The sequence below is a fragment of the Typopeltis vanoorti genome, chromosome 8, assembly GCF_054136105.1.
Source record: "Typopeltis vanoorti isolate ZY-2024b chromosome 8, IOZ_Tvanoo_1.0, whole genome shotgun sequence".
Lineage (NCBI taxonomy): Eukaryota > Metazoa > Arthropoda > Arachnida > Uropygi > Thelyphonidae > Typopeltis > Typopeltis vanoorti.
Genome location: NC_143556.1, coordinates 30,255,364 through 30,283,260, shown reverse-complemented (window position 1 = coordinate 30,283,260; position 27,897 = coordinate 30,255,364). Strand labels below are relative to the sequence as shown.

General features: G+C 34.8%; 1 protein-coding gene across 3 annotated transcripts in view; it reads right to left on the bottom strand.

The window, feature by feature from the left end:
- The window catches only part of LOC150103899 (uncharacterized), a 426,738-nt gene that overhangs the window by 339,459 nt on the left and 59,382 nt on the right, over positions 1 to 27,897 (bottom strand). For all 3 annotated transcript variants that reach the window (XM_090397172.1, XM_090397171.1, XM_090397173.1), the window contains exon 3: positions 8,202 to 10,889. In XM_090397172.1, the coding sequence (XP_090253298.1) occupies positions 8,202 to 10,889 (2,688 nt within the window). The remainder of the gene's footprint in view (positions 1 to 8,201; positions 10,890 to 27,897) is intronic.

Genomic DNA, 27,897 nt, shown 5'->3' with positions numbered 1-27,897 from the left:
AACAGTATTTCAAAGGTGCAGTAACCAATCAGGCTTTATAAAGAGAAGTAATAGCACCACAGATTACACTGCCACTGTAAGACTTTTATACCCCGATACTTCAGCATTTCTGGTCGAATATCATCTATTCCTGCTGCCTTTCCACATTTCAAGCCTCTGATACTTTTTACTACAGTCCCACTACTTCAATTTCATTCAGCAATTTTTCTCCCATTTACAGCACTCTTTCCTCCATTTCTAAGCTTTTTCAACAACTTCCAGAATATTTTGCCACCTTCTTGATATTCTTTTCTATGTTCTTGCCAAAGTCCTCCCATGACTTTTGTTTAGCTAGTTTTATACAGTGTTTAGCTCTCTTAAATTTGTCTCTGTATTCTCTAAGAGCACAAGCTGACTTATTTGTCAGGAACTTTTGATATGTTTTCTTCTTTTCCCTCACTGCCTCTTTAACTTCCAGTGTCTACCATGGAGTTCTGATTTTTCTATCCTTGCAGACAACCTCACCACATGCCTCTCTGGCTGAATCAATCAGTGTTTTTTTTTCAGGGCTTGCCACTGAATCGCCAAGGTTTGGCTCGTGTTCTCAAACGCTTTCATTTTTTCTTGAATAATCTTTGTGTATTTTAGTCTACAGTCCACATTTTCATTATTCTTTTCAATATGAAATTCAATTTTATTCTGCTCAAGACTAAATGGTGATCACTTCCAATTTCAAATCCTCAGTACATTCTGGTGTCCTGCACCAGGGAGAAAACATCACCATCGTGCATATTTTTATGTTAGAACATGGTGTTAGTAATAACCAGTCCATGTCCTGAGCAGAAATCCAACAGGTATTTGACATTATTATTAGCTCTACTCTGGCCTCCAAATTTTCCCAAAATATTTTTGTAAGTCTGTCAATCATTTCCTGCTGTGCTATTTAGATAACCAACAAGGATCAACTTTTCATTGTGTCAGTTACTTTCTCTAAAGCTTCAAAAAATTCCTCCACTTCTACCTTAGTAGCATCTTCTGTGGGACCATAGACACAAATAAGTCTCATTGTCCAGTTCCCCATTCTGATATTTTCCCACATTACTCTACTTGAGACTGCCTGCCATTCGAGAAGATCAGCATCATATTTAATGTTGAATGTCATTGCCTGAATATAACATTTTGTATTTATCGCTCAGAAAGATCTCACCGGTTTTTGTCTTTTTGTTTCAGTCATCCCTATTATGTCGATCTGGTACTTATCTAATTCCTCAGCTAGCTCCATTTCTTTGCCATTCAGATTTCTTATGTTGATAGTACCAATCTTGAACTCTGGTGATGTTGAGTTGGGATGTGTTTTAGCATTTGTTCCAGTATTTGACTTATCGCTGTTGGCTCTGGTTTCCTGCCAAAAACAACGGGGGCCTTATTTAACCAGGCAATCCAGCTGGCCTGAAATTCTGTCATGCTGTACCATCATTTTATATTTTGGTTTAAGCCAATAAGAATACAATTCGGTCAGCTAAATCAAAATTTGCCAGCTCATAATTGGACATTAGGTCAGAAGTCCTGGTTGGTTCTCTGCATTCCTTTAAAGGCTATGTGGAGGTTGCCTCTCACCACCACCATAACAAACATCTTTTTTGTTAAAAATTATAAGTTGTGCTATAGCAAAACCCACGCTGTTCAAAACTGTACTATGCAGGGTTTGCTGTATATAAAAACAGGTTGCTGAAACAAGATTTCCCATTAACAGATCTGTCCTCTCTAGAAAGATGTCTATTCTCATCAATCCAAAATTGCATTGTATCTAACCAGCCTCTCTAATATGTTCACCACCACTTCTGATACCAAACTATCCTATATTTTAACACACCACTAACTTGGATTATCGGATTTTGCTGTGGCACTATTTTCCTCTTTTTCCACACTTCTGGAACAGTTCGAACATATTGCCACTCTCATTGTACAACCAAGACAAGGACACTATCAGTTCCTTTGTCATCATCATCATTTACGCTCACACGTAGACCCACACTTCACCGTGCATGCATTCAAAAGCAAAAAATCCCACAGAAGAAGTTGGCCAATCCTTATTCCAGTTGTGTCCGATGTCTGGAGATGCGCATGTTCACGGAAAACAAGTTAGTCTGTTCTGAGGGACGAAAAACACGAGTTCCTGATGATAAAACACTCTACCTTCATATGAGTTACTTTGTACATACCCTTAATATACATGTGATATCTTCTAGTCCCATAGCTTTATTTAACAACAAGCTTGCTGAAAATTTCAAACACTTCATATTCTTATCTCCCATGTCCATCTGTAGCACTAAAATCAGTCTACCATATGTATATTCTCTTCTACTAGCTGCATAGCTGTAAAAATTCTCTAGGATTTTGTTTTGCTGTCTAAATCGATCTTCTTTTTACATGCTAATTTCTCTTTCCTAGCCTGTGGCCTCATGCCACTGAGGAGTATAATCCTGTTTCATATATCTGATTCATAGCATCTCCTCTTTCCAAAGCGCCTGCCAATTCTACAATTCATCCATTTCACCTCCTTCTACTTTATTTTTCTTTCTAATCTTAGGAATATAGTCTGACACTGCCATCATAACTGATCTCAAATGAAGTCCAAATCACTGCTGATTCTCTTCAAATGATCATGCTATGGTAGGTCACCAATCTGTTTTCTTAGTTTATTAGTCTCAAGATCCACAGATGCAAGCTTTCAGCAAAGTTTGTATCTGTTTGGCTACTTCCCATATCAAAAATTACATGATTACTTTTACCTACTACTAGATTCCTAGCAACTTCTATTATCACTGAATGAGACATTATTATTGTCAGATACTCATATCCATGTTGTACCATCAATGAATTTCCACCACATGTTGGGAAAGGTAATTATTCCTTAGCAGCTCAAGAAATTTATTAGCATGTCTCCCATTCAAATCTTCTGCTTCATCCCAACACACTCAAATCCTGTGCTATGTCATTCATACTTCCTCATAAATCATTTATTCCAACTAATACAGTCACAATTACTGTGCACTTTCTCCATTCTCCACAACCTCGGTCACTCATCTTATTGCTCACTCTTCCATATACACACCTTCAACATCTGCTCTGTCTTTTTTTTAATGACAGCTTTCCTCTCATGGATTCACTAGCCAGTCTCTTCTCAAAATTTTCCATTTTGCTGTTTTATTCAAAAACAAAGAAATAAATATATTATATTTAAAAATGGGCTGCATGCATTTACATATTATTTAAATGGACACCATCAAACTTCTGTTATTGCTGAACTCAAGTACTCAAGAACAAAGGTGGAACTAACACCACGTCAAGCTCAAAGCCAGAATAAGCTTATCAAGATGGTCTTCAACCAGTCATCTAACCACAAATTTGAAAGAGCACTGATTGGAAAGTTAACTGACAGGAGCTTGGAATTATGCAATTTTCTCTCTCTCTCTCTCTCTCTGTGTGTGTGTGTGTGTGTGTGTGTGTGTGTGTGTGTGTGTGTGTGTGTGTGTGTGTGTGTGTGTGTGTGTGTGCGCGCGCGCACATGCAACAAAATATGCACATAAATAGCAGATTTCCACAAATGAATACTTATGAGTCACAAAAATTCATAATGGGTGGAATTCTTCACAGCTTTCCTGCTGATGAAAAGACTAACTTCTGATCCACAATGTAGAACCTTCACTTTCTGTGGGGCACACAATTATGGATTCTTTTCCATCATCAATCATGCAAATATTTATAAATAATCTTGATACACTGTGGATCAAAAACTATCAAAAAAACACAAGATGCTAAGAAAAATACATTAAAAAAAAATCATAAAAATAGCATAACCCATTGCAATAAAAACACATTTGCATCATACAACACCTGTGGTCTTAATTACAAACATCTTAATCTGAATCAACAGAACCTCAACTGGTAGCAACAATTACTGTCTACCTCAACTTTCCAAATACTATGCATGATGATTCCTTCCATCACAAGGCTGGAACCTGTGCAGCTGTCAGATCTGACCCATGTTAAAGAAAGCCAACTGTTGTATCCATTCTTTTATGATCAGCTCTGGTTCAAAAGTTCCTTACTGCATTTAGTCACATTCATTTGTTGTTTCTATTGATTTCCAATTTCTAATAAATCTGACCATCTTCATTATTTGCCTTTGAAGCTTGATTTTCTGAAGGCCAAATACTCAAGTAATGAGGATGTCTTCCTTGGAGAATTCAATGCTCATCAAACTGGCTTCTCTCCTCTTCTCCAATTCCACTAAATCAAACTGGAAGAGATACTGTGATATCTACTATTAACAATGAACTTTCCCTAAATTGTCTATCTGCTAAGCAGAATACTTGATAATCCTCTTTACTCTCCTTATACCTTTGATTGCTTAGGTAATAACAAAGTTCTCCTTCCAAATATACTAATTATGTCAGCTCTTTTCCTGAATAACCTCATCCAAGTTTTCTTTTCTACAGAATATCTTCCATCCAACAACTCTCAGATGAACTCAATTGTTTTTATGGCTATGCAATAGAAATCTGAGATTTCTACTTCTTTCCTTAAGCCTTATACTCTTTTCATTCTTCTGAACCAAATAACTGAAATAATTCTTACTGAAATGAAGGCCTTTATCCCCTAGTCCACTCAAAATCTCAGACAACTATCTAAACTTTAGCTTTCCAAAAGTGTGGCAAGGCAGTCCAAGAAAAAAAAATGCAGTGTATCATAATGGCCCACAACAAAAACTCCAGCTTCACACTCAGTCTATACTGTAGCATGGAACAGCTACAGAAAGAGAAAGACCATCAACAAATCAAAATCAGACTTTGAAAAGGCCATATGGAGAAAAGGTGCATCCTGCTCAAATAACAGTAGCCTTTTGTCCCTCACCAAAACCAGTGAGCACCTAAGAGAAGGACTGCCTTCAGCCCATCTATGTTTATTCTCTCTCTGACATCCAGATAACACTAGTACAACATCATTTAAATATAATATTCTTCTTCATTTAAATATAAGATTCCAAACTCCTGCACTAATGCTAAAGCATACACAGCTAGTTGCAGGCCTCCTATGGTCTTTCACTAGAAAGACATCAGAAAAATCCTGAATACCTTATGTCTTCACAAGTAGCATCATTACAATCTTTCATACTCATCCAGCATGTATATTGAAAAGCAAGGAAGCAAACCTATATTCAACCCATTCCAGAGAAAGGAGATAAAAAGCCAACCATCAAGTAATTGCTATACTGCATTCACCTCAATTCTATCAAAAATAATGGAAAAAGCCATCAATAGCCAACTTCTTCACCAGTAATCAGTATCCTTCATTACTCACTGATCAGTTGTTATGAATTCCAAATGCTCTTGAGGGGATGACAGCAGACCAGAATATGGTAATTTTGTTAGCAAGCTTTTTTTTTTTTTTTCCAATTAGATTCCCATATCCTCTCTAGTCAATCTACATGTCCATGTCATGGTAGAATGCATCCCTTCTTTGGCTTTCTCCACCAATGCTAGAACATTCTCTCAGGCTTCCCCCTGCCCTTCCATTCAAAAAAGATCTCTCCCTAACCTCAAATCATATATAGTATTGCTGATGCTAGTTCTCTTTTTTCATTAGACGGACGAGGGGTCAAATCCTATCTAGGATGATAAGAAGAACCGTTATAATGACTGTTCAACTGAAGGTGAGTTAGAAGGTGAGGTGGGAGGTTTATCTCTCCTGGAAAATGGGATTTTTCATTACACAAAAGCAAACAGAGCAGAAAAACAAAGATGATTTAATTTTTTCTTTAATGGGTTTTATTTAATTACTTACTGTTCGTGTTCCAACATAAATATAAATATGTGCACAAATTAACATGGAGAGAAGGCACAAGAAATAAAGTCTTATTCATTAAGTCAATGTAGACATCTTCAAGCTGGTTCAGGACACAAGAGTATACAGAGAATTTGAAATAGCAGGTGTCACCATTCAGTTTTGAGCAGAATAAAACTGAACATAATACTCAAATGAAAGGTGTGCAAGAAAGTTTTTAAAAGAATTAAAGTCAAAGAGTTTTCAGAGGTGAATTTTAGACTTAAATATGCAAACATTATTCAAGGAAAATATCAACGAATTTGAAGACGAGAAACAAACCTAGGTGATAGGCTCTAAAAAAACAATTATTAATTCAGCTATGGAAGAATGTAGCAAAGTAGGATAGAAGTGGCAATGGAAAATAAGAAAGCATATTGAAAGTTCCTAGCAAGTAAATCACATTGCCTTATAAAAGAATACAGAAAAAAATGCAAGAAAGCAAAGCTGTGTGTAAAATGTTGTTAAACTAAAGTCTAGCAACTTATATCTGTGGGAAGACTATTGTAAGAAGACTGAACATAAATATTGTGACGGCAGAAAATGTTCTGTAGGCTATTACAGTGTTATGAAAGCAAATTTTGATAATAAAAAATATTTTCATCCTAATTACGGAATGCTTCTACCTATCAATACAGTTATATTTGTATAAAAATTTTCCTAAGCCACTCAAACGGTATGCCAAATTTTGGCTTGCCAGTGGTGAGGAATATCCAGACATTTCTAGATATGCTGTTTCAAATCTGTTGCATTTGCTACCACTTACATGAGTCAGGCTTTTCTAGCCTCACTCAAATTAAGACCAAATTCAGACCAAAACTTCAGTCAGCAGAACATAAATTAAGTGTTTGTCCCATATTCCTCCATGGATAAAGAAGAGCTATGTCTCCAATTGCACTTGCATAATAAAATTTAAAATCACTCTCTAATTTTTCATTTTTGTCATGTCTTACTATAAAAACATATATTATAATAATAGAATTTGAATATACAGTTGAACTTTGTTGTAACAAAAAAGGAAATCACATGATCATGGTTGTAATGAGAAAAAGGCCATAATTTTAATTTACACATATTCCCATACAATTACTCATTTTATAACATGCATACTACATGGATATACAATACAAATTTTGGTAACTATGCACATGTTCTTAATTGCTCGGGTAGTTCTTAGAATACCCAATTCTTGAAATAGACCAAAATGAAAGGAATGATTTAGCTTGTATGACCACTTGAATCAGATTGCAAGCCAGTTTATAACCTAATCTTACCTTAGAAACCTCCCTGCTCTACTACCTCTTCAGTGTCTAGCCTCCAGCCCTCCTTCCTCACTTTCCAAACAATATCACAACTGTAAAATCAGTTATAAACGAAACCTTCCAGATATGTGTAGAAATAATATTATAACCATCACTCACTGATATAGAGAGAGTGATGGTTATAACAAAGAACTTTTCAGTCCCCTGGTGCTTGTTATAATCAAGTTCAGCTGTAGTCAATGTAGTGTAAAGTGTAAAATACTATATAAATTTATGGTAAAATTATACAAGCATCCAGCATTAAGAACACAGGCTGTGTCATAACAGAAATTTGCACTGCTAAGTTTGCTGCAGTCTGAAAAAGTTTAAGAAGCATGGGCTATCGAAAAAGCTTAGAACAGAGGAAAGACTACTGTAAAAGGAATCAGAGATGATAAAGGCAATGTGAAAATCAAAGATATTCTAGATATCTGGAATAATTAAATGACTGTTAAATGAATCCAGACATCACAGACCAGTGGTAGAAAATATTCAAGACAAATGCAATCAGAAGCATAAATCAATACTTGAGGTAGAAAAAGCCACCAAGAATGTGGAAAGCCAGCTAGATGTAGGTGATAATCAACTCAAAATTATTAACTGTGTTGGAACTGTATAACACAGTATTTGACATACACCAGAAAATGAGGAGTGTATTTATTCTATGTAGAAAACTGACACAACTTCAGATTACTCAGAGCAGAAACAATCAAAGATCTATGTTGGTGAGAAAATCCAAATCCAATTCTGTTATCATTTTTTTAATCTATGACCCAAAATGCATGCAACTTATCAATATTCTGTTAGCAAATGACCTTCACAGAATAACTGCATGCAACAAATGAAGTACAATTTCAATTTAAATAGCCACTAATTTATGTATTAATTATCATTCATGAGAAATCTTATCCTTACTACAGATCTGATATATTAATGTTATAAAGAAACTAAAAGTTTTTCATATTTTCTTATTATTTCTATTCTTCAGCAAATCAGTATTTAAAAAAACATGTAATTATGCTAAAAAGTACTGACCACTTAGATGGGATTGGGAAGACTTCTTCTGATCACTAGTCATTACTTCAGTTTCATGTCCATCAGAACTGTCTATTTCACTCACTGATAACAAAGATTCAGGAACCATAGAAGTATCAATAAAAGACTTGGCTTCACTTTTGCTACCAGAAGGCAAGAAAGGCAATGTTTGCTGTTTTTGTGTTGCCTGTTTTGCCATACTCCTAGTATGTTTGGCACTGTATTCATGTCCATGTAAATGAGTTGATGAAGTGAAAAAAGATTCACTGCCTGTTTTAGTTTCTAATGCTCGGTCCAGTGCTGTTTCTTGAAATTGACTGTCCTGATAGTTATTATTTGAAACAATGTTACTATCTGTTGAACATTGTGTTGAATAATTTACAGCTTTATTAGCTAAAGTAATTTGTGTACTGTCTTCACTATTATGAAAAGAATAATTTTTTACATCATTTACTGGTGCAATCTTGTCAGAATTTAACTTCAAACTTGCTCTTAAAACTTCACGAAGAGAAGTTTTCATAACAGAATTAAGAATAGGAAGTGGCCTCACAATTTTTTCACCAAGTAGAGGACTCTCAATTTTACTTGTTGTTAGGACTTGACCTGGTTGATCAGATTTTTCTTGGACTGTAAATGAAGTCCTGACAGTTTCAAAACTGTCTTCGGAATCAGGTAGACTCCCTATTAATGTATCAGTTCCAGCAGTACTAAGTTCATCATCTTGAGTTCCAACTGAAGTGCTTGCTGAATTTAAAGTTTTTTTCTTTTTCCTTTTTCCAGAACTCAAATAAAGATCATAAGTACTTCCTTTAAAATGTCTTTTTCTCCTCTTTTTTTCCTTTTTCCTAATTGCAGAAGTTGAGATTATCCGATTTCTTCTTGATGATTTTAACTGTCTAGCTTTCTTTTTTAACCTCAAAACTTCTAAATTGGGTCGCCTCCTTTCATTTCGAAGAGAAAGAATTCTTTTACTTGTATAAAGTCTTGTCCTATATGTAACAGATTCAAGAGTCCTCTGAACTTTATTTTTCAGAGATTTTGTCAGTTTAACATTTGCCTGTGGCTTCTGAATTGTAGTTTCACTAGCAGAGTTTTGAGAATCAGAAAATTTATCAATCCGTGAAACAATTATTGTAGAGGAACTGATTTCAGATAAATCATCCTTAAAGTTTCCATCAACATTATTTAAAGGTAATTCTTCAGCATTTGTATCATATAATCCTTGTTTACCTTCTGGATCAAAATCTAGCCTTTTCCTTATCACTTTGCTGATTGATGTTTTCATTACAGAATTTAGAATATTATGCAAAGATGACATCTTCTCCATGGTTACAGGCAAAGTTAAAGGAACTCTTGAATGTAATGAACTTTCTTCATTTTTTTCTGGAGATTTCTGTGGCAGATCTTCAGAAACTGTTTTCACAGGCTCATCCAAATTTTTACACAAAATAGGCATGTCAGAGAAACTCTGATGAACTTCAGAACTCAAAAATGACTTTGATTCAACTTGTTTATTATTAAATGTCATCATGTCTTCATGAAGCTGAAAAGGCTTGTGTGGAGATAATTGTGGTGGTCCATTACACACATTTATTTTAATGTCATCACTGGAAACTTCAACTTTTTTGGGTGGATCTCTTTTCAACCTGACTGTCAATGGCAAAACTGGCATGATACTCTGTCCATCAGATTTCATATTCTTTGGAGACTCAACACTGTTTAATCTTGAATGCAAAGAATTATTCAACACAGGAGACAATTTTCTTTTATTTGATCCACTGACTTTACCTGTTGGAACATCCATTAGTTTCTGCTTGCTAGTCACATATGATTTCTTTGTTTGGCAATCAAGAAAGCAAAACCCATTTTTTTCTTTATCTCTCTGAAACTTCAAATGATTTCTTATTGCTTCTCTCTTAGGAGATTCACTACATCCCAAGGCAGATTTCTTATTAGATTCCCCTGCTTTAATTTTATCCTTATGCACAGAGCTACTATTATTATTTCTTTTAGAAACATGGTTTAATGGAAGTACTGAACTCTTATTAAGAGATTTCACAGCATGTGATTCTGAAAGAGATTTTTCTGAAAATAATTTGCTTATCAGATTACTTATACTCTTTTCAATAAATGGGGCTGTATTTTTGGTCTTATCTTCAGAAGATAACAACTCTGACTTTTTGGGACTCTCATGCATAGCATTGTTCTTCCTATTCTCCAGCTTTGAATTATCAATGTCCTCATATTTATGTGGCAATCTTGTAGGTTTTGCAGCATTCAAACTACTTTCACTACTTATTCTTGACCTACTTTGTTTTCCATTAGGAACACTTCTCACTTCATGGTGACTGTTCTGCACCGGACTTCTGTAGAATGATTCTGTACTATGAATCTTAGAAACATTTTGGGGTGTTAAAGGTGATGACCGAGACTTATGAGAATTCTTCTCACGAACTGCAGCACTTCTTGCTTCATTAGATGTAAAATATTCAGGATAATCTCTGTGTCCTTCATTATATACTCCACCGTTCCACCTGGAATGATGATAATTATGAGAGGATCTGTGATTTCTTGATTCATGATGTGATCTATAGCTATCTGATCTACTATATACAGACCGATTATAATTATTATATGTATTAGAAAATCTTCCTCTTCCCTTTGATGACCAATGACCCCAGTATTCACCTGTAAAGAAACAAGCAAAAGAATATAATGCTAAAATAACAATAAAAAACACATTTCAATTTTCTACTTATTTCCAATAAAAATAAATAAATAAATAAGTTCAATTTAAATAACACTACAGACACAACACACATGTGCAGACATATGAAATTTTCTTATTAATAAATTTTCTTGTGTCTACATAATTAGTTATAAAAGTTTATCATTAATAATCTTTTATTACGGGGTGCTTAAGGGTCAAAGCTGTATAACTGAGAAGAGACCTCCACACAGCCTTTAAAGGAATGCGGAGAACAGACCAGGGCTTCTGACCTAATGTCCAATCCTCATCTTCTCGTGGTGCACCCTGTTGGGTATCTACTTGGATACTGAACGAATGAGGATGGGCTGGCAATTTGGGATTTAGCCGACCAAATTATATTCTTATTGGTTAAACCAAAATAAAAAAAAATGATGGTACAACATGACAGAATTTCATGCCGGCTGGGGTGTCGCCTGGTTAAACAAGGCCCCCATTGTTTTCGCCAGGGAACCAGGGCAAACAGCAAAAAGTCAGCTACTGGAACAAATCTGAAAACAAACCCCAACTCAACATCACCAAAGTTAAAGATCGGTACTATCAATGTAAGAAGCCTGAATGGCAAAGAAATGGAGCTAGCTGAGGAATTAGATAAGTACCAGATCGACATAATAGGGGTGACTGAAACAAAAAAGACCAAAACTGGTGAGATCTTTCTGAGCAATAAATACAAAATGTTAATGTTATATTCAGGCAATGACAATCAAGGAAAAGAAGGAGTAGCCATAGTATTCAACACAAAGTACGAGGCTAATCTTCTTGAATGGCAGTCAGTCTCACGTGGAGTAATGTGGGCAAATACGAGAATGGGGAACTGGACAATGAGACTTATTTGTGCCTATGGTCCCACAGATGGTTCTACTAAGGTAGAAGTGGAGGAATTTTTTGAGGCTTTAGAAAAAGCAACTGACACAATGAAAAATAAAAAGTTGGTCCTTGTTGGGGATCTAAATAGCAGAGTAGGAAATGATTGTGAGACATACAAAAATATTTTGGGAAAATTTGGAGAAAAGAGCAAAGCTAATAATAATGGCAAATATCTGTTGGATTTCTGCTCAGGACATGGACTGGTTATTACTAACACCATGTTCCAACATAAAAATGTGCACAAACTCACATGGAGAGAAGAGGCTAGGAATAAGAAAAGTCTCATTGACTATGTTATTGTTGATAGTGATGTTTTCTCCCTGGTGCAGGACACCAGAGTGTACAGAGGATTTGAAATTGGAAGTGATCACTATTTAGTCTTGAGCAGGATAAAATTGAATTTCATATTGAAAAGAATAACATGTAAGAAAGTTTTAGAGCGAATAAAAGTTGAGCAGCTCTCAGATGTGAACTGTAGACTAAAATACACAAAGATTATTGAAGAAAAAATGAAAGAGTTTGAGAACAGGAATCAAACATTGATTGATTCTGTCAGAGAGGCATGTGGTGAGGTTGTCTGTAAGGATAAAAAAAATCAGAACTCCCTGGTGGACACAGGAAGTTAAAGAGGCAGTGAAGGAAAAGAAGAAAGCATATCAAAAGTTCCTGGCAAATAAGTCTGCTTGTGCTCTTAGAGAATATAGAGACAAATGCAAGAATGCTAAACACTGTGTAAAACTAGCTAAACAAAAGTCATGGGAGGACTTTGGCAAGAATATAGAAAATAAATATCAAGAAGGTGGCAAAATATTCTGGAGGTTGTTGAAGAAGCTTAAGAATGGAGGAAAGAGTGCTGTAAAAGGAATTAGAGATGATAAAGGTGACATGAAAACGGGAGAAAAAGATATCCTTGAAGTATGGAGTAATTACTTTGAAAAACTGCTAAATGAAACAAGCAGTGATGACAGCACAGTGGTAAAAAAAACACTGACCAGGCATGCAGTCAGGAATACATATCCATACTTGAAGTAGAAAAAGCCATCAAAGGCTTGAAATGTGGAAAGGCAGCAGGAGTAGATGATATTCGACCAGAAATGCTGAAGTATGGTGGTATAAGAGTCTTACAGTGGCTGCACTGCATAGTTCAGAAAGCCTGGACAGAGGGACGAATTCCCAATAATTGGAGTAGAGCTCTCATAGTACCCATATATAAAAAGGGAAATAAAACTGCATGTGAGAATTACAGAGGTATTTCCCTACTGAGTGTTCCTGGCAAGATCTATGCAAGTATACTTGAGAAACGGTTGAGAAGAATTGCGGAAGAAAAGCTTGGTGAAGAACAAGCTGGATTCAGGCCAAATAGAGGCTGTCAGGATCAGATCTTCACTTTATGACAAATTGTCGAGAAAGCATGGGAATATAACAAAGATCTGTATTTAAGTTTTGTCGATCTGGAAAAGGCATATGACAAGGTGCCAAGAGAGAAGCTATTCAATATGCTGCAGTTATATGGTGTCAATGGGGCATTATATCAAGCAATACTTAGTCTTTATTTGAGTTGTAAGTCAGCAGTTAGAATTGAAGGAAGTACAGGAGGATGGTTTAATGTTAAATCTGGTGTGAGACAAGGATGTACATTATCCCCTCTGTTATTCATTATCTATATGGATCACATTATGAAGGAAAGTGGTATTAAACATGATATCAAAACTGGAGATGTTAATGTCAGCTCTTTGCTTTTTGCAGACGATGTTATACTTCTAAATAAATCTGCTACAAGTCTGCAAGATTCTCTGACTAAATTGAATAGCTGTTGTAATAGATATGGTATGAAGGTCAGCAATAAAAAGACAAAGACAATGAAAATAGGCAGAATCATTGAAAATGTCAACTGTGTTGTGAATGGAGAACCTGTGGAAAAAGTAAAACATTTCAGCTTTTTAGGCACGATTTTTACTGAAGATGGTAAATTAAATATAGAAATAGACAACAGAATCAGCAAAGCTGGTATGGTGGGAAGTCAATTGAATAAATTCATATGGAATAAGAGAGAAATTAGTCAGAACACTAAATTAGCTGTATACAAGACAGTGTTCAATCCAGTTTTAACTTATGGATCTGAGAGCTGGGTCAGAGGTAAAACACTTGACCAAAGACTAGAGACCACAGATATGAGAGTCCTGAGAAAGATTAGAGGCGTGAACAGATGGCATCAATGGCAATATCATATTAAAAACGAGGATATTAAGAAAGAACTTGACATTGTCAGCATCGAGGAATGCGTTAGCAGAGCTAATCTCAGGTGGTATGGTCACTTTACAGAATGGGCGAAGAAAGATTAGCAAAACGAGTGGTCTCTGCCAAGTTGACAGCAAAATGACCCAGAGGAAGACCAAGATATAGGTGGATTGATACGGTACAAAGTGCTTTAGACGATAGAAATATAAGATCTGATAATGTTGGAGTCTTGACAAGTAACAGACTGATTTGGAGGAAAATTGTAGATAGGAAATTAATAATGATGTAATTTTTTTCATGTAGTACTATCATATCCTGTACACTCCTTGAGAGTACATGGCAGGAATTTGATGATGATGATCTTTTATTACTAATTGTAAATAACCAAATATTTCAATCTATAAACCTTCTTTTGAATCGTCATTGTAACTGATAATTCAAATGGTAAAACGACAACAATGGATTTCAAAAGTGAGATACATGCCCCATGCTAAAGCAATCATAGTAGAGTATATATAAATTTCATACATATACAAAAAATGTTGTTGTTTAAAATTTATAAAGATAAGACTTTTCCAAATTTCTGGTAAAGAAACACAGCCATTCCAATTCAAGTTGGGACAATGAAGTAGTGTATTGGCACTTTCTTTGAATAAGCATTCAAATTTATAATTACATCTACTATGTATTTTTTAATTTAAATTTAAAAAATAATATTGGGTTACAGTTATTAGTTAACTAAAATATGAATAAGCTTATTCTTCAATGCATTGCAAAATAAAATATTTTTGTACAAAATGGTATTATAATACAAGGTTAAACCAAAAGTTATTGGAATGTATTCTTTATACTTGCATAGTTCATTTTCAAATCTTACTGCATGCCATCATAAATAGTGTACAGAGAAGTTTGGAAAGTTCTGATAAACACTTAGAACAAAAGTGATATTAAACAACTGATATAACCACAAGAAAGCACATAAGATATAAGAATGAGTTACCTTCATAACTCTGCTACTAATATGTTCTTTCTTGTGGTTATATCAATTGGTTTAATATCATTTTTGTCTAGGTGTTTATAAGAACTTTCCAGACTCACCCCTTCATATATATTGTCTGTATACCAAATTAAACAGCTTGTTCTAATTGAACAAAATGATATATACACGAATAATACATAAATCATTTGTTTATTACTTTAGATTTTTTGTTTATCTGGACTGAATGGCCAAAATCAAATAACTCAACTTTTCTTTATGCATTTGAACTTTAGCATATCAAAAAATTTTAAAAATACTATGCCAAACTGTCAGAGCTGATTTAGACACATTCACATATTGGCGGAACATACCTCCAAGGACTATGTCATCATCCTCATCACCTTATGTGAAACATTTCCTTTTAAAAAAATTATCTATTTCTAAGTCAATTCTAAAAAAAAGTAATATTGATTTATGATTACATTTTATGCATGAGGCAAGAACAAAATTAGTAATATTTTTCTACTAATTTGTAGGGATTTTTTTGTAAAAAAAAAATATATGAATAAGCTTGATTTATTCATTTTGTTATTTATTTATTTATTCATAGTCTAGACATCTGCATTAATTCAATCTTGGCATCTTTCTGGGTCTGGCTCCCATTGATAACACCTTAATAAAGATCAAAACCAGTCTGGGTAGTGATCTGCTACCCAGAGGCATAGCAATATGTATTGCTGAAGTGTGTTTTGCATTATGAGATACTAAGAGAAATGATATGAAGTCAACAGCCTCTATATACAAGTAAACTAGTCATGATGATACGTCGCACTCAAACTTTGTTTACGTACACTTGGAAAACGGATTAAACAAGAATATAATATCTTGTCAAGTATAATTTCACGTGATTAAAGTATAATCAAGCGAAAAAAATCTCTTCTATGGCTATTTCTGATCCAGAGCACAAACAGTGTCCAAATTACGTAAGAGCTATGGTCTACAAACATCACATAACTTGAAATTTATGTGAACCAAATTTAATCCCCTCATCAGTTAATCCTGCCTTATTGCTGAAGTGTTTACAGTGTTTGTATGTGTTAGTGCATTAACATGTTTTAAAGGTTATTTCTGTTAGTTTCATTTGCAGGATTCACATACAAATCAGATATCAGTCATTCTTAATGTATAGCAATATAATAAAGCATAATTAATATGAGAAAATAAGATTAAAAAAAAAGTTTGATTTGCCCATCCAACCATTCTGTGTAAAATTATCAAGATATTACTGCATAGTGGCTTCTTTCTATTCTTCATAAAGCTTTTGCTAACAGGCTAAAAGTGTCATATATTTTTCTTTGGATTTTTAAGATGAGGTATTGGCATCCATTATCTAAGTGTTTCTCCATCCTCCTACCAACTTTAAAAACATCTTTACCAGCATTATTCAGAAATATCAAGTGAAAAAGTATTACGTTATGGGATCATAACAATCAAAAAAACATCGCATTCTAGATTGTTGTGGTATACATTACAAGGGGAACATGTAAGAATTTACGCAATACTAAAATAACCTTATGTGTAACCGTATGAATATTTTTCTATTATTTAAGAACTGTTATGCAAAAAAAAAAAATCATAAACAATTAAGTTATGAACTTGATAGTAATCTGAGCAGAAATTTATTTAATGCAAAAGACTTAAATAAAATAAGGAGCATAATCGGCAAAGCACTTGGGGAAATAATATAATTCGATTTATATTTTTATGCACTATATACATATATCCACAAACACCACCTTGCACTAGTCTGTCAAAAGATGGTCCTTTTACTTTTTTACAAAATTTTTACATAATTCAGAAACCCTGCTTTAGAGACCAAACGCACGGAACGTTTTCAAGCCACTCCCAGCCTCCAATAAGTAGGATCATGTCTCACATCCAGTGCTGAAAATCATTTCCTGCTATGCCCACACTGGAATACAAATTCAGAGATTGTAAGTTAGAGGGTGAGTATATGAACCACTCAGCCAACCATAGCAGCAATGTTAATGTTAAAAATAATGAGCAGACCAAGAATTTTTTAAACTTCACGATTACCTATATAAAATTCAAACTTTAAAGAATTCAAAATCCAAAAGAAATAAAGCATTACAACAGCAACTGAAATTTTATATATCTACTATAACCTCATTTAAAGACAAAAACATATTGTAGATACCATCATTCTTCATCTATCATCACAATAATGTAATTAACTTCATCCAGAGATAATTTTCAATGTAAACATCATGTGATTCTTGAATGATGTGTATATAACAGATAAGTATAGAAGTAAACCTAAAATGTTTCTCCCCTTCCCCGGGAACCTTGCCACGAAACTTTATAATTGTGCATTACATGCAAACTATTAAACAGTTTGGTGTGTGTGTGTGTGAGAGAGAGAGAGAGAGATTTCTTGGTATCATTAAGTATATGATTTCTTGGTATTAAATTACTCTAATCCTTTTTGGCAACTTGTATATGAAAATATGACTTCTGCATTACTTCAACCTTAGTATCACCTCTAGACTGGCTCACATTCAAGACACCTCAATTGAAGAAGTCTGGGTCTAGCTCCTACTGACGAGATCTCGGTTTTTTGGCAAGATAAGTACTTTAGTTTTCTTTCGTTTATTTTTCACTTCAATTTAATTTACTGGTGCTAGTGGTGGTTTCGTCCCCACTAGCACTGGTTTTTTTTTTAATAAATATTAGGATTGCTGGTAGTGGAGTTAGTATCTGCATTATGGGATTACTTTTAGCGGCATCATGCCATCATTTATAGTAGCTCAAACAAACATTTGCTGGCGGTGTAGAATTATTTCTATATCACAGGATTATTTTATTCTCAGTGTTACGACTGAAAGTTTTTTTCTTCCAATTAAACGCAGAGGTTATAGTCTTTTTTCCCACTTGAGATAATGGTACCAATTCCTCCAAGGGTGTGAACTCTAGGAATTGAAATTCCCAAATGTGAAGAAGCAAGACAGGTAACTAAGGTTTTAAAAGAGATAGCACAAACAAGATTTATTTTTTCACCCCTTACAGCAGAGGGAAATATTTAATTGTAGTTAAAGATGTGGAAATAAGGGACAAATCATTACAGGGTTTTACTTTCAAAGGCAGCACAGTCGTTCCTGTAATGGTCAGGAGCCAGATAAAAACAGTAAAAATCGAAAGATTTCCGATGGTTTACATAGAGAATAGTAATGAAATTCTTATACAGACATTTTCAAAATGGGGTAAGATTAGTAATATACGAAAGGGTTTGTCAAGTGAAGATCCAAATTGGTTTTCTGGTGATGTCACCTTCACAATGGATATGAAGACGCCTGTACCAAATTTTGTCAACATCGGTACAACCGAGTTATGGTAAACTATGCCAGAGTACAACGTCAATGCCTGCGTTGCGGTTCATACGTTCACTTAGGTGGTAACTGTCCCAAATCTAAATGTTTCAATTGCATGAAGATGGGACATGTTGCTAATCAGTACCTCAAACCCTGTCAGAAATGCGAAAGTTCTGAACACCACGTCAACAACTGTCCTTTTAGAAATTTCGGAGAAAGAGTGGGAGCTCCTGTAGAGCCAATTAGAACACCATATATATCAGAGAGGCATAATGAAGAGTTCCTGGATCTTCCAATTTAGTCTAGTAAAGATGGTGCTTTTAAGCAAACTACACTTGGTAAAATCACAAAAAGTGCACAACCAAATTAGTTAGAAATTAGCCCCAAAATTCCAGACCTACAGGAGCAACTTTTCCAGTCAAATACTGATGGAACATCAGTTGAAATTACCAATAATGAACCTAAAATAACAATTTTGAACAGGTACACAATGAAATGAAAAACATTCAACTGTTCTACAAGGAGAAACTGGAGAAGAAACAGAAAAGCAAGTAAGACAACTTGCTAACAAACAAGATCATCAAAAAGGAAAGACGGATTAATAAAAAAAAATTGAAGATAAACAAAAAAAAATTAAAAAAAAGAACTAAAAGAAAAACAAGTAATAAAAAATATAAAGATGGAGAAGGCTGTGGATCATCAAATGAAAACTCTTCAGGCTCAGAAGAGTTTATGGATTATGAACCAACTCATGCTAATAAAGAGAAAACAAGAGATACAATTTAAGAAAATATAATAAAGTTTACTGATTCAAAGTTTTCTCGGTATCATCTACAAGAAAAGAAAATAATTTGCTTCCAAATCAAAAACGATAGCCATGAAATTGAAGAAATGGAAAGCAACTGGAAAAAACTGGAAAACAGTTTACAAGAAGCAGGTTACACAATTGCTTCTTCACAGACTGAAGACCTCATCGGGTTCATCCAAAATTTAGAAGTTAAAGACTTACCAGTGACACTTCAATAATCATAGCAACTCCTTTTTGCATTGCCTTATTAAATGTGCAAGGATTCCATAGGCAAATTAAACAAGAAACTATATGGAAACTTATGCTATGTCATAATATCAGGTTTTTGTTTCTCCAAGAAACATAATTCTGCAGATATAAAGATATAAAAAGTTTAACAGATAGATACCCACTTTTTTCTTATTGGAGCTTTAGAAGATTTAACAGGGCTAGAGTATGAGTTCTTATTCTGTAATATCCAAAGGAATGCAGAAGAGAGAATCCTGACAATAGACTGGAAATACTGTAGATGTGTAATAAGGTTTATAAATGTTTATGCTCCATCCAATGGAACAGTTAGGCGAAAATTCTTCCAGGAATTGGAGCCATATTTATATGGTGCCTACTACATCATAATAGTTGGAGAACTGGAATTGTATTGAAAACCGCACATTAGACAAAATAGGAGGACACTCCAGGAGTGGAAAAGTGGGATATGCACAGTTAAAAACATGTCTTGACAATGCTCAACTAGTAGACATATGGAGGATTCGCAATCCTAATCTCCAGCCATATGAAAATATGAATCAAGGTATTGATGCTCATATTGATCGAATTTATATCTCTTCTTCCCTTATAAATAGGATAATTCAGATAAAACATCTTGACATCAACATGTCAGATCATAATCCAGTTATACTTAAGTTCCACTGCATGGAAAAAATAGAGTCTGGACCATAGAGACTTCCACCAAATTTTCCGTTGATCTTTTCAACTAAATTCCAGACCCCCTGTTTGAATTAGAATAATGTTACCTGGAATTGGGATAGGTGGTTAAAATTCAAACAAGCAATACAGCATAATATGATCGAATGATGAAAGGAAAAGGCTTTCCTCCAAAGGAAAAAGTTGAAAGATATGTATAAAAAGAGAAGCTGGTTTGTAACAACCAACGCAATGGTATAAAATGTAGCAACATCATTAGTAACATTAACATAGAGATAGAACTGGAAAGGCAGAAACAAGTAGAAGAAAGAAATTTTAAGATAAGAATACAACAGCACTTACAGCTAGTCCTTCAGCTGCATTCTTCAACAGACAATTTACAAAATTTCGCAAAGAAATAATTATCACTCAAATCTGTGTTGATGGAGAAGACATATCCACCACTAAAGACATCCTTGACTCCTTTCAAAAACACTACAAAAATCTGTTTGAAGACAATAGTACTGTTGGAAATTATAACTCTTGGAACATTAATGGCTTTATTGTTCATATCCAAGATGGGCTTGACAGCCCCATTACAGCATCTGAAGTTACCACAGCCAATAAAGAATGCCAGACACGAAAATCCCCAGGGCCTGATGGTCTAGGGATAGAACTTTATCGTGAGGACTGGGATTTTATTCTTCCCATTCTAGTTGCACTATTTAATTCCTTTCTCTCATCAGGACACATACCAATGAATTTGTAGCAAGCCATACTGTCCTCATTCCTAAACCTAATAGAGATCACACCTTAATCAGCAGCTGGAGACCTATTTTTCTATCTAATACTGACTACAGTTTAACAATCTGTTTAACACGTGTGTTTTTGAGTCCCTAAATCTACAAATATGAGACTGACTACAAGATATTTTTCTGCATTATCAATAACAGGTTCAAAGTGGGAATGAAATATATAATTAAAAGCACACAAAAGTATTGATTACTATTTGGCAACTCGTATATTTTCATATATGAGTTGCCCAAAAAGGTGTCACACACCTTATTATTAAATTACTCTGGATTAGAGAAAGATGTTAGAAAATTTTTTCACTTGGTTATACTATAAATTAATGATATCAAGAAATTATATACTTTGTTTAATCCTTTATCCAAGTGTAAGCAAACAAAGTTTGCACCTGAAGTATTTTCAGGACTAGGACAACTCGTATAAGGAAGCTTCACATCACTTGCCTTAGTGTTCCATAATGCAAAGCACATCTCCTTGCAGACATGTATTATGCTATGCATAATACTTCAGGTGCAAACTTTGTTTGCTTTTGGATAAAGGATTAAACCAAGTATATAATGTTTTGGTACCTTTAATTTATACTATAACCAAGTGAAAAACCTTCTGACATCTTTCTCTCATCCAGATTAATTTAATAATAAGGTGTGATGACACCTTTTGCAACTCGTATATGAAAATATGACATCTACATTACTTCAACCTTAGTATCACATCTGGGTTTAGCTCCCAGTGAAGAGGCTTTAATAAAAGTCAAAACTGGTCTGGGTAGTGAGCCTTCCCATAATGCATAGCATAATACATGTCTGCAAGGAGATGCGCTTTGCCTTATGAGATACTAAGGCAAGTGATGTGAAGTCTTAGCTTCCTTATACGAGTTGCCCTAGTCCTGAAAATACTTCAGGTGCAAACTTTGTTTGCTTACACTTGGATAAAGGATTAAACCAAGTACCGTTACACCCTAAGTTACGTAACACGCGACTTGCGTAAATTTGCAGTTACGCGCATATGAACAGATTTGCGGCTTTGCGCAGGTGCATCTTTGACAGCCTTATTGCAGTACAGAAGTAGATGCCTCGCACAGTTAGCTCATCCACTTATTTCATCTTTCACATTTCATTGCTAATTTTGTTGTTTTTTATTCTTAAAATGGAATGCAAACGCAAAACTGAATGCACTGGTAATAAATCTAAAAAAAGGTCTGCAATTACTTTAGAAGAAAAGCTGAAATAATTCGCATGTATGAAGGCAGGAAAATTCTATCAATAATAGCTCAGGAAATAAATTGGCCTATTTCAACAGTGAATACAATAGTGAAGGAGAAAGTTCGCATTGTTGAAAGCACAAAAGGTGTGGTAGCGTTGAAGGGCACAATTATTACCAGAAGATGCTGGGCCTGATATCAGAGATGGAGAAATTGTTGTCTCACTGGATCGATGATCTGACACAGAAGCAGATACCATTAAGTTTACTGATTATCCAGGAGAAGGCTATGGCCCTATATAAGGATTTAAAAGAGCAGGCCGGAATCATGGACTCAGAGAGAGTACATTTAAAGCTAGTGCTGGATGGTTCAAACGATTTAAGAAACGTACAAATCTGCACAGCATCAAAATCATGGGTGAGGCAGCAAGTCGATTCCCCAAACCTCTGGCAGAAATAATTGGAGGGGGAGGAATATTTGCCTGAGCAAATATTTAATGTCGATGAAACAGCTCTGTTTTCAAGAGGATGGCAACATGGACATTTATTGCAAAAGAGGAAAAATCTATGCCTGGATTCATGGTCGCAAAAGATCGGATCACAGTTATGATTGGTGGCAACATTTCATGGGACTTAAAACTTAAACTGCTTACAGTGTATCATTCCCAGAGCCTGCACGCCTTTAAGAACACTGACACGAGTATGCTGCCCGTAATCTGGAAATACAACACCAAGACTTGGGTTACACATGCGCTGTTCGAAGACTGGTTCAATAACCACTTCATTCACCAGGTAAAGGAATATTGTGTTGAGAAAGGAATCCCGTTTAAAGTGCTTCTCCTTCTGGACAATATCCCCAGTCACTCAGAAGAGTTGGATGACTCATCCTGATATAAAAGTTGTTTACCTTCTTCCTAGAACTACTTCACTATTGCAACCTATGGATCAAGGAGGTATTGCGACCTTTAAAGCCTACTATCTGCAGTGTACATTTTCCCAAGCAACCAAGGCCATTGATTGTGGTAAGGGCATTACTCTACATGATTTCTGAAAGAACTATAACATCCTTAACGCTATCAAAAACATCGGCGTGGCTTGGGATGAAATCAAGCAGACAACAATGAACACTGTGTGGAAGAACCTCTGTCCAAAAGTGGTCCATCATTTTAAGCATTTCACAGAAGGAAAGCAAACAATGACTGATATAGGTGCTGAGTTGACACAAGAATTTCAGCAGGCGACGGAGACGTGTGTGCAACTGGCACAGCACTTAGAGCTGGAAGTGGATAACAGTGACATTCACGAGCTTCTTTTGAGTCATGATGAAGAGCTAACTAATGATGACCTTATTCAGTTGGAGGGATTCCGAAGAAAACAATAAGCCAAAAGACCGCCAGACATAAAGAAATTTACAACGAAGGGACTAGCCAAGGTTTTTAACTTGATAGACATGGCGTTAGCAAAATTAGAATCGATGGATCCGAACACTGAGTGGTTTGAAAATGTTAGCCACCGTATCTATTCTGATATGTCTAGTTACAAGGCCATCTACGAGGACAAGAAGAGTGTGACCACACAATCTACTCTAGACATATTTGTGAGATGCCATTCACAACAAAGTCAAGATCACAACTCAGACGACCCCAACTAACCTCAGCCTTCAACATTGAAAGGGATAAAACTTCCCGCAGAACAGCAACAACCAACTTAGCCATCACAAGACTTTTTTATTGGAAAAATGAATATTTCAGTTTTGTTTTTATATTCTTTTATATTATAAATTTTTCATACCTTCATATTTACAGTATGTATATTATTCAAATACAATTGATAAATTTTTTTAAAACTGAATTTTTTTTTAATCACCCCAAAAATGATAAATATTATTCATTCAGCAGCATGAGTAGCCACTGAACATTTTATTATATGTATGTAATTTACAAATTCGACTTACGTAAAATTCGAGTTATGTAAAGTTTACAGAACGCATTACTTACGTAACTCAGGGTGTAACTGTACATCATTTCTTGATATCTTTAATTTATACTATAATCAAGTGAAAAAACTTCTAACATCTTTCTCTAATCCAGAATAATTTAATAATAAGTTGTGACACCTTTTGGCAACTCGTATATGAAAATATTACTTCACCTTAGTATTACCTCTGGGTCTGTCTCCCACTGAAGAGTCCTCAATAAAGGTCAAAACCGGTCTGGGTAGTGACCCTTTCGATAATGCATAGCATAATACATGTCTTCAAGGAGATGTGCTTTGCATTATGGGATACTAAGGCAAGTGATGTGAAGTCTTAGCTTCCTTATACGAGCTGCCCTTCAGGTGCAAACTTTGTTTGTTTACACTTGAATAAAGGATTAAACCAAGTATATAATTTCTTGGTATCTATAATTTATAATTCAACTAAGTTGTTATAATGTTTTACTTATTTGAATATTAATAGTGTATCTGACACATAAAAACAACAATCTCAAAAATGAACCTCATTTCACTTAAGCTTTATTCTTCATACTTTACTAGAATACAGAGTACAAAATCATTTGTATATAAAGTAATTTAACTTAACTACATTAAAATCAGAATGTGTTATATGTGAATAAGTCTGTTTTAGGTGGAAGATGATTTCATCAACTAGTGTGAGACCATCAAGGTCTGAAGAAACTTGAAAAAGAACCATGTCTATTCTTCTCTAGAGAAGGGTTTCTTGATTATCTATCCTCTAGCCACACATGGTACAAAACTGTATAACAGGTTTATAACTTTTAATAGGTTGGATTCACAAGGCAAAAAAAGTCATTGTCTGTACATCATGTTAATTTATATGATAGAGTACAGATGACCCTCAAGAAAGCAAACTCACACGGACCACAGAAATAGTTTGCCACAGTGAATTTTCGTTAGAACAACATTAGGCCTGAGGTTTCAGTCAGAACTTTTCAGTAGTTTCTTAAAGTTAGTAAATTTATTATAAGTATTTACTCAAGTAAATACCACACCAAAAAATAAATAACATTTCAAAGCTTTATTCTCAGTATGAAGCCCAGTAACATTACCAAACAAACTTAAATTTAACTTCAAAGGATCATAAAATACCTCTCACATAAATGACAGTCATGCCTTCTATTTCTTGGATGCAAATTTATTTGTGCTCTATCTCTCTCACATACACATACATACATACAACACACAGACAGCACTACTCTTACCCTAAAATCCAAAAGAAAAAACTGATCTCTTTGACATCATTTTTTTTCACAGATTAGAATCACCTAACCATACCAGCAACAATGCACCACATACCCTCCTATGATGACCATTCACCAGAATATCAGATGTATTGTATCTTGAATAACCCAGATATCAAAATTTCTTGTCCTGACTTGATTTGTCCCATTCATCACCCATTGTAATTAAATCTGGTATATGTATAGAAAGACTTAGGTATTGTTAGTTATTCATTATAGCACTTAACAGTATCGCTACCACCAAGAGAAGAAAAATAATTTATTGAATTTACCAATATTTTGTTGGTTTTCTATTCAGCATCTTCAGAACACAAATTACATTGCAACAGCACTCAACTATATCATTGTAGAAACGATTAAAATTGCAATTGAAAATGAGCTAGTCTCCGACATCTATGGCGACTTCTATGGAATGCTGATGTCATCTTCCATTTAATTCCATGTGAAGGAGCATGGTGTATCAGTCCAGACTTGCCTTACAGATGATCACGGGTGTAATGTTTGTATTCTTCAAGGCAGATGTTAATTGATCTACCAGTCTGTTCAAAGTAAGGCTTAACTGTAGTTCCAGAGATGAAGGTGATCTTTAAAAGAATGGATAAAGGTAGCTAGTAGAATGAATGTAGCATAGAGATCATATTTGCAGAGAATTTAACTTTCTTTTCTGATTTACCCTGAATATAAGGGATGGGGGGGGGGGGGACATGCAGAACTTTATAAGGATTGCAGCCAACTGGCTAAAAAAAAAAGTGTTGCAAAGGCACCTAAGCCGAGTTTCAAGGACTGTGACATTTGAACAAATAGCCCTGGCTTGATGTGCAAATGTTTTAAGGATGTCAAACTGTTGGGGGGGGGTTTACATCACATACCTTCATAACAATTTTTAGTCAATGGCTATAATCCCTATAAAACAGATAAAATACTGCATGCATCCCTCATTCCTCCTGTAACTAACACACATGACCACAGATTGCAAAAACATTGCAGACAGAAACCAAACATTGCAGAACTGAATATAAAGGATATATTCAGTCTGCGATCAGAAAATATAGTTCTTTGTAAATATGATCTCTATGCTACTTTCAAAGCTTTTAATCAGCTAGCTACCTTCATCCATTTCTCCTAAAGATGAGTTTCATCCTGTTGTGCATCCTGGAGTGCATATTTTTTCTTGTGCCTGCAGACTGGTAGATCAGTTAACGTCCACCTTGAAGAACACAAAAATTATATCTATGTTCATCTATCTGCATGGCAAGTCTGGACTAGCAGACCATGCTATGGATAATCTTTTACATAGGATTAAATGAAGTCGTCGGTATTCCACAGAAGTTTCAATAACTCTGAGAGAGACTTTTAAGCAGCAGTATTGGCTAAGAAGCATTTCCTCAATCTCAAGTATGGCTGCATTACACTGCATTAATTTTCCAAAGACCTGGAAGATGGTCAATTCTGAGACAGATAGCATGACTTCTCCAAATTAACTTTGTTATCCGTCTCATAGAAGGAACCATGTTAGGACATTAGTTTGTTTACAGTTACAATTTGAATTTTCTACAAATTTAGTTGGGTGATTTGTGTTTGTCACAGTTGTAATTTGTATTCTGAAGATGCTAGGTGGAAAACTAGAGAAATATTAGTAAGTACAATAAAGTAATTATATTTTTCTTCTCTTATTTTTTTACTAAATAATTTATGGAAATTACAACGTCAACTAGGATATATACATTAAAATAAATGTTAATATCTTTTAGCTGTCCTACTTTGGCCAAACAGGCAGGACAGCAAATATCAGAATTTCAGAACACAAGGACTACATCCGGTTTCACCAATACAGCCACTCTGGTCTTGCTGACCATGCACTGGATACCTGCCATAGAATACGGTGAAAGAAAGCCACGATAATACACCATAGTAAATACAAATATGAAAGGCTTTTCATGGAATCAGCTTCAGCCTTAAGAAACAATCCAAACATCAACAAATTTGGCTGCATGAGACTACCTCAAATTTGGGAAGCCTATATCAGAAGACCTTCAGCCCAATCACCCAAGAATACCAACATTGCCGCTAGGGGGCACCATCAGGACTTTAGGAGAAATAATAGCTTCCTGCTTCTTCCTCACTTACTGTTTGTTGTGCTTGCGTGCACGTGTCTTGTTCTTAAGTTTCGGCAACGTGATGTTGCCGAAATATTTAAGCATATTAAAATTTATTTTAATGTATATCCTAGTTGATGTTGTAATTTCTGTAAATTATTTAGTAAAAAAATGCATAACCAATGTCTAAGCCTTTCCACAAGAATTTCTTCTTCTTTTGTTTATACCATGAAGCACTATTATGAAATATGGAAATCATAATGGGAGGAGGAAACTATCTACCAATCTTGAAGCTAGAATCAGTTCAAATGAAAATTACTGAATTGCAGGATACCCAATTTGATCCTGCACAAACTGCTGTAACAAACTCTTTACATAC